Source organism: Sus scrofa, chromosome 16 (assembly GCF_054392235.1).
Source record: "Sus scrofa isolate SSC_HxYL_T2T_F1_AM1 chromosome 16, Sscrofa_HxYL_maternal_Yorkshire_Landrace_v2.0, whole genome shotgun sequence".
Taxonomy (NCBI): Eukaryota; Metazoa; Chordata; class Mammalia; order Artiodactyla; family Suidae; genus Sus; species Sus scrofa.
This window is the reverse complement of record NC_139398.1, coordinates 60,463,936-60,475,942: the sequence shown is the minus strand read 5'-3', so window position 1 is coordinate 60,475,942 and position 12,007 is coordinate 60,463,936. Positions and strand designations below refer to the sequence as shown.

At 40.5% G+C, this 12,007-nt stretch overlaps 1 protein-coding gene across 6 annotated transcripts in view; it reads left to right on the top strand.

The window, feature by feature from the left end:
- MRPS27 (mitochondrial ribosomal protein S27) overlaps positions 1-12,007 on the top strand; it is a 106,355-nt gene that overhangs the window by 68,445 nt on the left and 25,903 nt on the right. For 5 of the 6 annotated variants that reach the window (XR_014831509.1, XR_014831507.1, XR_014831508.1 and 2 more), the window contains exons 5-6: positions 7,278-7,392; positions 11,644-11,722. Coding sequence is in view for 3 of the 6 variants with exons in the window: in XM_085002442.1 (XP_084858568.1) it covers positions 7,278-7,392; positions 11,644-11,722 (194 nt within the window). In the remaining 3 variants the exon portion in view is untranslated. Of the gene's footprint in view, positions 1-1,569; positions 3,638-7,277; positions 7,393-11,643; positions 11,723-12,007 lie in introns of those variants that run through there. The other variant, XM_085002444.1, reaches the window with a different exon arrangement.

Below are 12,007 nucleotides of genomic sequence, written 5' to 3'. Positions count from 1 at the left end.
CACAAAGACAAACATTTTAAGCTTTTAGGACCACTGCAAGGAGGAACCTCAGCAATCACTGTAAATTTAACTTTTTTCTTCTCCAGTTCTTCCCACAAATAATCCTCCCCTGTTACCCACATGCATCACCTTCTGGAGGCGGATAAAAATAGCTGACTTCAGACAAAGAACAGCTGGCCTCATCTGACTGACTCCTAACCCCTCCCTATACACCAAGAGAAGAAGAGCAACACAGCATAGAGTCGGTCTGTAGGTGTTTTTCTTTCATATCTGAAAGGGAGAGAAAGCATCATTAAGTTTGTTTGAAACTAGGGGAAACTGAGAAGACCCACAGGGATGACTCTACGTCATCTGGCACAGAGTAGCTACTTGGTAAATATTTGGCGAATGAAAAATATGTCTCCTCGATTGAGAGACATTGATCTGACTGAACAACAGCCAGGTTAGAGAGAAGAGAGAGAATAATTTGGGGATGTATGTCCCACTTGGCATTGCTTTTTTTTTTTTTTCTCCCATGAGTAGACATGGTAAATGGAGTATTTCTACTAGAGTAATTTCTCATGTGTCATATTTATCCCAGGCGAAATGCTAGTGACCTCATTTTTAAGCTCTAGGTCTGACAAATTTAGACTTTGACTTTGGTATCTAACACGTTCCTCTGTTATCCATCTTTGCTTCAAGAAATGTGTTATTGTGCTGCATTTATTTAGCACTTTACATTTGCAAAACTCTATGCCTGTGTTATTCTCTACCCAAAATCTACTGACTTCTCACTCTTTTTATAATATGGCAAACAGGGATGCCAAATGTCAAATGGCTGTATGTAGGACTCAGAGAAACCTCCTCTTAAAATGGGTTATAATTTTTTCAAATTTTCACTTGGAAATTGGCAGAATATAAATGATAAACTATTTAAAATTAAAGTTTTATTGCTTTATTTACTTTTCCTCTTATAAGGTGAGTAGCTCTAGGGTTAGAAAGAGCCCCCAAGGAGGTTATCTGTATAAAATTTGCCTAAATTGACCAGCAAGCCCTGGAGAGACTGACTCTAAAGGAGACATTAAGAATTTTTAGGGGCAATAGAACTGTTCTTATAGCTTGAATGTGGTGGCGGTTACAGCTGGATGCATTTGTCACAACTCACAGACCTCTACACTTGAAAAGTATGAATTTTACTGCTTGTACATTATATCTTTGTAAACCTCGTTTTTTAAAAAAGAAAAAGCAGGAATTTCCATTGTGGCTCCATGGTTAAGAAATTGACATAGTCTCCGTGAGGATGCGGGTTTGGTCCCTGGCCTCGCTCAGTGGGTTAAGGATCCAGCATTGCCAAGAGCTGTGGTACGTAGGTCGCAGATACAACTTGGATCTGGCATTGCTGTGGCTGTGTCTTAGGCTGGCGGCTACAGCCCCAATTTGACCCCTAGCCCGGGAACTTCCACATGCTGCAGATGCGGCCATAAAAAAGAAAAAGAAAAAAGGTACGTCTTTATCTACCTCAGATGTAGATAGTGAATTCGCTGGGAATGTACTAGCCAAACTGAGCATTCGTGAGGAAAATGTTTGAGAGGAGAGTTCTTGCTCTTGATGCATCACCCAATGCACACTCAGGAGGGATTGTTGAAAGTTAAAATTCCCTGTAATTCTCTTATAAAAGTAACAATCTGGGGTCTCAAGCAGAAAAGTGGTTTTAATCTATAATATCAATGTCTTTATTATCAGTTCCTATTTTAGGCTCTTATCTTAACCCCCACCTTTAAACACTTAAGATATAATAACCATTAGAAAATTATCTCATCAAAACTTGGTTTTGGAGTTCCTGTTGTGGCTCAGTGGTTGACGAATCCAACTAGGAACCATGAGCATGAGGTTGTGGGTTCGATCCTTGGCTCAGTGGGTTAAGGATTCAGCATTGCCATGAGCTGTGGTGTAGGTCGAAGACGCTGCTCAGATCCCACATTGCTGTAGCTCTGGCGTAGGCTGGCAGCTACAGCTCTGATTAGACCCCTAGCCTGGGAACCTCCATATGCCATGGGTGCAGCCATAGAAAAGACAAAAAAAAAAAAAAAAGACAAAACTTGGTTTTATTTGTAGTAATTGGGGACAACTAATGATTGATGAGAGCAGAATTTCCAGCAGGAAGCAAAAGAAAGTAATTGTCCTTCTAGAATAAGAAATTGGGTGGCCATGATTGAATCAGCTTCTGATTTAAATAGTCACAGGACACCCTCTTGCTCTTTGGTTCTAGTTTAGGAAAATACTCAAGCCTTTAAATATTATACATTTTGCTTCACTGATGAGATTCCAGGTCCGCATTACAAGCTTTGGAGCCAGCTGTATTTTCCTTTTGGCATTCTCCCTGTCCTCCCTTTACCCCAGCCCCCTCACCTATCTTCATGTCTACCCAGCTCAGGGACCAAGGCTTCCATCTGTAAAGCCCGTTGCCACAGGATACAGAATCCACTTGGGAGGAGGGGAAGTTGCATGTGTATGTTTGCGGATGGTGGCTCTCATAATCAGATAAATGTTGTGGAAAGCTTGCTCATTCACATGGAAGAGCCAGCGCTGCAGCTAAATGGTGGAGCTGCTGAGCTCCAGGCCCTGGCATCTGTGCATTAGCCCTGCTCAGCCAGGAGCGCTTTTATTTGTGATACTGAAAGAGCTGGGGAGCATCACCACTTTTGCCTTCAGCAATAACCTTTAGTTGAACCCATGGAAAAAAGGCTCTGTTGCACTTTTTTTTTTTTTTTTTAAATGAACTGATGAAATTGATCACAAGTAAGAAATCTCGTATGACTTCTGCATACAGTAAAGAACCCTCTATGTAATCACAGTAAGTGGTGTTTTTCTTTTCACTCTTGACCTCCTTTATGTAACTGCTCTTCCCTTCTAAGATACCTCAAAGGTATTGAAGACTTTTGCCCCAAGTCATGCATCCTGTGATTCTGCACTCCTTCCTTCCTGGTGACATCAGTCTTGAATGAGCAATAGTGCTGGCAAATGCCCTGTAAAGTCTGGAATGTAGCCCGATTTTTGAGGAGAGGAAGCTTCTCAGTTCCTGCTTTTGATTGGCCTAAGCAAGTTCTGTCTTCACCTGGAAACCCCACTGAGCTCCATGGGCAGAGGTCTCTTCAGCCATGGGATACCAGCTTTGGGAACTAGTCAAGTGGGAGCTGGGGAGCACATTTCTTCATTCTTTTCTTCTTGTACTCCTCCTTTCTTCCAAGGAAACATTCATGCCCTTAGAACTGTCGTTAAGTTTGCTTCTATCTTACAAGCAGGAAGCTCAAAATGTCTCTTGCCTTTGTGAGCACAAGCATTGTTGGGGTTATTTGGGTTGCTCTTGTTTATCTTTTACACACTCACACGGTTTGCCTAGCTTGGCAGCCTGCAGGCCTGGACAATAATAAAGCTTCTGTCGAGGTGAGCAAACAGCTGATGGCACGGGGCACAGTGGAGACTCCTACAGTGGCTGCCTGTAATCTGCCAGGCTGGTGGTCAGAGCAGGAGAGAACAAAAGCCAGTCTGTTTGCAGGCAATTTGGAAAAATCAATGTGTTAGTTGTGTTCTTGTCTCTTTGCCTTTCTCTTAGCTGAAAAGGAGAAGGCTGGTCCAGCAGCTCACAGAATCGTTCCAGGCAAGTACCCATTCCAGAGACTTACCTGCCACTGGTGGTTCTAAAAAGGGCCCAAGTTTTTCTCTCTGACCTGTTTAAAAAGTCATTGACAGCGAATTTTTAAACTCACCATCCAGAGTTGGGCTGTATCTCAATGTTTTGAGTTGTTTATATTCTAGATAGTTACAGAAGTTGTGAGCTAATTTTTTCTTTTTTTTTTAATACTGGTGAGGGCTTCAAAATTTATTTGTTGCCTGGCTAGAAAATGCAAGAATTGCACTTTTGCCAGCATATTTAATAATACACATCACGTGTAAATGTTGCCTCTTATTCCTAAGTTGATTTCATGTTGTCACTTAGTTAAAAATGCCCTAGTCATGGTTATGTGTCTGGATTATTAGGTTTTACAGAGCAGAGATCACACCCAGTAAGTAGCTCTGTTCCAGGATGGGAGAGGGAGTGAACTTATTAAAGAATAATTTGAGTCTCTTAACAAATTTTTCAGAGGGCAGCCATGCAGAGATGATTATATTAGTTATGTGAAGTCTTGAGTGACATTCCCTTTAGGCTTCTGAGAAATAAACTGTGAAAAGGAAAGACTTCAGGAAAAGAGACTCTTCTGTTCATCTGTGTATTATAGTTAGCCTCAGGAGGTTCCCAAAAGGCTTTAAACAAATTTTCTTGTGAGTTTCGAAAGTCTACAGCTAGACCCTGTTCATTTTTGTTAGGCTTTTTCAAAGCCTAAAAACGGTCTGTTGATCGTGAATAAGAGAAAAGGGTGTTTGGTTGGCTGTGGTCTTGGTGCTTTTATTTTAAAGTCCATCCAGAAGAAAAGTAGTAGATTTAGTAGTCATTGAAGACATCCTAAAGCAGAAGATTGAAGTGAGATTTAAACAGTCTTGGGTGAAGGAGGTAATTGACATTTGTTTTGTTAATGTGCTTGTTTGTTTTTAAAGGAAAATGGACTAAACCAAACAAACACTACTACCAAAAACACCTCTAGCTTCTAGCAGCTCCCTTTGCATCTTTAGCATATATCATGCCCCCCCATATTATTGTTTTACTGACCTTATTTTTGTAATGAGATTATAAATGCCTCAGAGAATTTACAGTTCTTCATATATACCATAGAAGTTAACAAAATGATCAGTACATTATTGCATTTAATACATTGTGTTGATTGAAGCTATTTTTATTTGCCAAAAACCCTCCACGGGCCACAAGTTATGTCAGGCACTGAGGAATCAGTATTGAGCGAGTCAGCCACTGCCCCTGCTTACTGCCCAGGAAGCTTCCAGGCTAGCAAAGACACATGACTAGTACACTTGGTATTTAGCTTGACCTTTTTTTTTTTTTTTTTTTTTTTAAATAAAATTAACTTTTAATTGGCTGTTACACTTTAAATCTCAGATTTTTTCCAGAGTAACAGGGAGAGATGCTCAAAACAGCTCAATTATTGACTTTAAAATGTGGAAGAAAGCGTGAATAAAAGATATATTTTGTTTCGTCTGTATGCATTAGACCTAGTATCTAAGGCACTTATACACTGTCTTTCTCTGGCTGGGTCATGCTCAACCTGAATATAATTTGATTCATTTCTATCTTTCTGCTTTCAAAGGGATTAATTTTGTAGAGAAAGAAAGGGTGAAAGAGACATTTCCAGCCAAATCTAAGGAGAAGGCTAGATGACTCTAAATCCATAAAATATTTTCAGATCTTATTTTTGCCAAATCTCTCACCAGATCACTAATAAATACCCTAAATAAAATATTACCTCTCACTTACTCTCTTTTTCTCAGCTTTCCTTTGACAGAGAACCTGTTCAGCAGGAAGCTATCCCAATACCAGATGGCAGGAAATAGCAGGTGGCAGATTGAATAACCAGCCTCTGAAAAACACCAGTATTAGCCTGTAGCCCCAACTCCGAAATATGGCACAAAATCCTTTAAGTTTTTGTCTTACCTGTTTGTTTTTAAGAAAATTGTTTCATTTTTGTGGAATCCAGAGATTGATCTGCTTCCTAAATAATCAAAGAAAAGGTAGGAACTTCAGCAGTCATGAGATGATGTTTAAGTAACCATCCCGATCAGAACAGATAAACAATAGAGGATTTTGCAAAAGCCTTTACGAGGCCGCCTCACGCTCCATCTCCCTCCTCACTCAGCCTTGTGGCGTGGACCCCAGGAGCAAGGAGAAGCCACCTCTGCTCAGGGGTCAGCAGTGTGTGCCAGCTCTAGGCAGGAGCAGCATTTGAGTTACTTTCTAAATTCCATTCCTTTGTGGAAATACTGGTGCTGAATACAGCTTAGCTTGGACTGCTTGGGTCTTTTAAAACCATGTGGAGGAGTTCCTGTCGTGGCCCAGCAGTAATGAACCTGACTAGTATCCATGAGGACGCAGGTTCAATCCCTGGCCTCACTCAGTGGGTTATGGATCCGGAGTTGCTGTGAGCTGTGGTTGCAGATACAACTCGGACCTGGCATTGCTGTGGCTATGGCATAGGCCAGCAGTTCCAGCTCCAATTCGACCCCGAGCGTGGGAACTTCCATATGCCGAGGGTGTGGCCCTTAAAAAAAAAAAAAAAAAATGTGGAGAGCAGTAGGAAGCAAGAGGAGATAGACGAAAGCCCTGGAATAGAGCCCTGAGAAAGCCAGCATCATCATGGATCTGGGAGGGCCTGAATTCTAAATTTTGCTTTTTTTTTTTCTTTTTGATTTTGTTTACTGAAGATTGTCCCTGTCTCTCCTAGTGCCACAAGAAATAGCAATATAACTCAAAGCTGGAGTTCCCGTCGTGGCATAGCGGAAACGAATCTGACTAGGAACCATGAGGTTGCGGGTTCAATCCTTGACCTCACTCAGTGGGTTAAGGATCAGGCATTGCTGTGAGCTGTGGTGTAGGTCGCAGACAGGGCTCGGATCTGGCATTGCTGTGGCTCTGGTGTAGGCTGGCAGCAGCAGCTCCGATTAGACCCCTAGCCTGGGAACCTCCATATGCCTCAGGTGCAGCCCTCAAAAGACAAAAAATTTAAAAAAAAAAAAAAAGCTGATTTTCCTCTAGAATTGCTATGCTATTAGAGTTTTCATTTTTGCTTTATCTGTTTTATTTACTTATTTTTATGTATTTATTATTTTAGCTGCACCTGTAGCACATGAAGATTCCTGGGCCAGGGCTTGAACCCATGCTGCAGTTGCAGCCTACGCCACAGCTGCAGCCACACCAGATCCTTAACCTGCTGCACCACAAGGGAACTTTCTCGTCTATTTTATTTTAAGCTTCTGAAGTATCAGCTTCCACATCTATCTTCTAATGAAATATGGATTTATATAACACTATGATTAATAGAGTATTTTCCTCAGATCATCTTTTGAAAATCTCATATTAAATAAAAGAAGATGTTGAATTGGAAGGTATAAGTAAGGAGTAAAATTTTTATGTCTTTGTTTAATAGTTATTTTGCCTTCCCTTTCCCATTTCAGACTTTATAGTTAGTATGTTTTATCCTTATATTTTTCTTAACTGATGGCCTTGATGACTTTTATGATCACATTGACTGCACATCTGTGAATATCTAAGAGAAGGACCTACTGATGGAAGGTGGATTTGGGCATTGACATTTAAGAGTTAATACCAGTTTTGTCTCTTCTTATGCTTTATTTAGATTTCGACACAGCCCCAACTGCTGGTACTTGAGAGATTGGACTATCCACACGTGGATTAGGCAGTGTCTAAAATATGGTGCACAGGACAAAGCCTTATACACCCTTAAAAATAAGGTGAGTGGTTTCCTGGCATCTGCAGCTTATTCTCCCAGGTTTAGGTAATGTGGTCTTTGCACCATTACAGTTACTGCAAAGAATATTACAAGGAAATTACATTTAAATTTATTTGCCCTTAGATATCCTTTTTAGGATGGAGCTGGCAATAAATTAATTACTATATTAAAAATAAAAATTCCTGTAACTGCTATATTTCCAAGCATAGTGACTTAAAAATGGACAGATAAAAGCAAAAGATAATCCAATCATGAGAACTGTCAGTAGTCATTTCATTCTCTATCCCTGAGTCTTGGATTTCTTGCCTAGTTTCCTTCGATGAAGTTTAGGGGAAAAGAGAGAATTCCCAGATTATTCAAAACATCTCTTCCTAAGTGCCTAACTGCTCCCTCAAGCCTGAATGCCCTATACTTTGAGTGTTATACACTCCACCCAAGGGTTGAGTCTTCACTACCTTCATAGTGTAAAGCTAAGCGCAGAATAAGCAAAAGTTTAGATGGAATTGTTGAGTCTCAAGCTACAGTCCGAGTTTGACCCATAACAAGACTTTAACAACCTTTCTGTGGAAGTGTGCTATTTCTGTAGTGTCACTGGGCCTTGTATGATAGAACTCAAAAAGAAAATTTTGTTCTTAGGTTTTGTTTCCATGACTTGGGCCCAGTTTAACTTAATATACATTGCAGACAGTTTGTGTTTGAGATTTTGCATTGAGTATGGCATTGTCTGCAAAAATGAGAAATATCTTATCCTTACCCTTGGAAAGCTTATAATTTAATGAAGTAGATAAACAGATTCACTGATAAGTCTAGTACTAGGGCCCAGGGAAAGGAATGGATTAAATACTGCTCCTCACTTCAGTGCTAAACGACACAGATTATACTCAAAGATGAAAACAAAACAGGAAGGGTCTAGAAAGGCAAAAAAAAGTCTCTGTCGTTTTCTGCCTCTCCTAGTCTTGCCATGAAAAGATTCTTGTGTCTTTGGGAAGACACAAGCTGTAAGCCCATAAATTCCACCAGTTGCCCATAACTTCAGGCAAATAGTAATTTTATCCTTCTAGGTTTTAGTTTTTTCAATTCTAAGGCAAGTGAGTTGAACTAAATCAGTGATTTCCAACCTTTGCTGCCCATTAGAATCACATAAGTTTTTAAAGGAGTTTTTGTTGTTGCGCAGTGGTTAATAAATCCAACTAGGAACCATGAGGTTGTGGGTTCAATCCCTGGACTTGCTCAGTGGGTTAAGGATCCAGCATTGCCATGAGCTGTGGCGTAGATCGCAGACAAGGCTTGGATCCCGCTTTGCTGTGGCGTAGGCTGGCGGCTACAGCTTTGATTAGATCCCTAGCCTAGGAACCTCCATATGCCAAGGGAGTGGCCCTAGAAAAGGCAAAAAGACAAAAAAAAAAAAAAGTTTTTAAAAATCATAGATGCTTTTCTCCACCTGTAAGATTCTAATTTAAATGATCTTTCTGGAGCCCAGGCACTGGTGTTTTGAATGTTTTTTAAAAAAATAGATTTCATTCTTAGAACAATTTTAGGTTCACAGCAAAATTGAGCAGAAGGTTCCAAGATTGCCCATATGCTCCCTGTCCCCACACATACACTGCCCTACCATTATGCAGATTCCCCATCAGAGTGAGCTATTTGTTACAACTGATAAACCTGCAATGACAGTCACCCAAAGTCCATAGTTTACATTAACGTGCACTCTTGGTGTTGTACATTCTGTGAGTGTGACAGACATGTAATGACATGTATCTACTATCATAATTTCATACAGACTAGTTTCACTGCCTTTAAAATCCTCTGTGCTCTGCCTATTCATAATTCATTGGTGTCTATTTAAAGCTCCCAAGTTGATTCTAATTTGCATCCAGGGCTGAGAATCATTGACCAGTTGAGTTCTAAGATTCCATCTTAAATGATTTATCATTCTAAAATATTTTGTTTTTGAAGTTCCCATCATGGCTCAGTGGAAATGAATCTGACTAGTATCCATGAGGACACAGGTTCGATCCCTGGCCTCATTCACTGGGTTAAGGATCTGGCATTGCCATGAGCTGTGGTATATAGGTCGCAGACACGGCTTGGATCTGGTTCTGCTGTGGCTATGATGTAGGCCGGTGGCTACAGCTCTGATTAGACCTCTAGCCTAGGAACCTCCATATGCTGTGAATGTGACCCTAAAAAGACAAAAAAAAAAAAAAAATTTTGTTTTTACCTTGCCCCAGGGATTAATGAAGATTTGGATACTGCTTTGATAAATTTAAACACTTCCCATGCCCTTTAAAACAATGGCTTTTAACCTTTTTTTTTTCCCCCTTTCAGCACATCTGTGGCATTCTGTACAGCCTACTAGTGATAGTGACTCAGTTCAGCAGTGATTTGCAACTAGGGTTCAGGTTTATCAGAATTTCTCAAGGTGGTGGGTATAACTGGAAAAAATTCCTCCATTGTTTCTGCCAGTTAACAGATGCAGGGGGAGGGGTGAGCGGTTATCCTACTGAAGTAAAAATTTTATTCATTCATTCATTCGTTTATGTATTTTAGGGCCACACCATGGCATATGGAAGTTACCAGGCTAGGGGTTGAATTGGACCTACAAGCTGCCAGCCTACACCACAGCTATGGCAATGCCAGATTCTAGCCATGTCTGTGACCTACACCACAGCTCACAGCAATGCCGGATCCTTAACCCACTGAGCAAGGCCAGGGATCGAACCCACAACCTAATGGGTACTGATTGGGTTCATTACTGCTGAGCCATAATGGAAACTCCTAAAGTAAGAATTTAAAACTAACATATAGCACTGTCTAGATCATTAGTAGTCAAACTTGATTGTGCATGAAAATCACATGGGAAACAGTAAAAACTTCAAGTTTCTTGGGTCTTGAAAAACCAGTCTAGGAGTTCCCTGGTTGGTTCGGTGGGTTAAGGATCTGGCACTGTTGCTGCTGTGGCGCAGGTTTGATTCCTGGCCCAGGAACTTCTGCGTGCCTCGGGCACAGCCAATAAAGGCAGTCTAAGAGATAAGTGCTGGCGAGAAGGGCTACTTTGTGCACTGTTGACAGGGATGTAAATGTATGCAGCCACTGTGGGAAACAGTATGGAGATTCCTCAAGAAATTAAAACTAGAACTACCGCATGATCCAGCAATCCCACTTCTGGGTGTTTATCCAAAGGAAGTGAAATCACTGTCTCAGAGATATCTGCACCCTCATGTTCATTGCGGTGTTATTTATAATAGCCAAGCCATAAAAACAGCCTACATGTCCATTTACAGATGAATGGATAAAGAAGGGGTGTGTGTGTATATACATATGATGAAATATTTAGCCATGAAAAAGGAGATCCTGCCATTTGAGACAACATAGACAAACCTTGAGGGTGTTAGGCTAAGTAAAATAAGTCAAAGACAAATACTCTATGATCTCACTCATATGTGAAATCTAAAGCTGAACTCATAGCAGAGCTGTGTTCAGAATAGCGGATGCCAGGGGCTGGGCAGTGTGGGGAGTGAGGAGATGTCGGTCGAGGGTACAAACTTGCAGTGGTAGGATGATGAGGTTCTGAGGATCTGATGTACAGAATGATGACTGGTTGACAGTCCTGTGTTGTGCACTTGAACGTTGCCAGGAGTTCTTAGCCCCACAACCAAAAAATGGTCACTCTACGAGCTGATGGATGTGTTAACTCACCTTATTGTAGTAATCATTTTGCAGTGTCTGTATAGTGTGTTCACTTACGTTTACATCTTTAAACTACACAATGTTCTTAGTCAACTGTGTCTTAATAAAATTGGGGGAAAAGCAGTCTAAGGACCAGAAAATGCTGCATGATGTGATAAATGTGTGCTTTCTCAAGGGAGTGCATTGTTGCATTGATATTCATACCTTATGAAAAGAATCACTGAACAGTGGAGCATGGTGGTTTTTTTACTGTTTTGGTTTGATCTGGGTTTTTTTTTAGCTATGATGAGGTGTTAGAATTGAGCTTTATTTTTCACATGTCAGTTGTCTTATATCAGACACCCACTTAGAACTTTCTCACCCTGACCAAAAGTTCCAGTTACCAAACTGCATGAGTCATAGCTTCTATTTCACTGTCACAGATGCTGTAAAATGATACTCAGATATTTTAAAGCTAATGCTGGCAAGTTTTTTTCCTGAATAACACATAGGCATATATTATAAACTGAATTAAATGATTATTTTTTCTCTTATTTTACTTTTATTTTTGTTTTCACTACAGGTCCAATATGGCATTTTCCCAGATAACTATACATTTAACTTACTGATGGATTATTTCATAAAGAAAGAAAATTACAAAGGTAAGAAACCAAACTCAGGGCTGGTTTATGATGGATCTTCAGCTCCCAAAGGGAGGTAAATGTAGGCACTTTTCCTTTTTAAAATTTCTTAATGACATCTCTCTATATCACTCTTTCTGTTTTTCTTTTCTTTCTCTTCTCCCCCCCCCCCTTTTTTTTTTGGCTATGGCTTCATGTGGGATCTCAGTTCCCAGATCAGGATTGAACCCAGGCCACAGTGGTAGGTAAAGCACTGAATCCTAACCACTAGACCACCATGGAGCTCCCAACATCACTCTTTCAGTC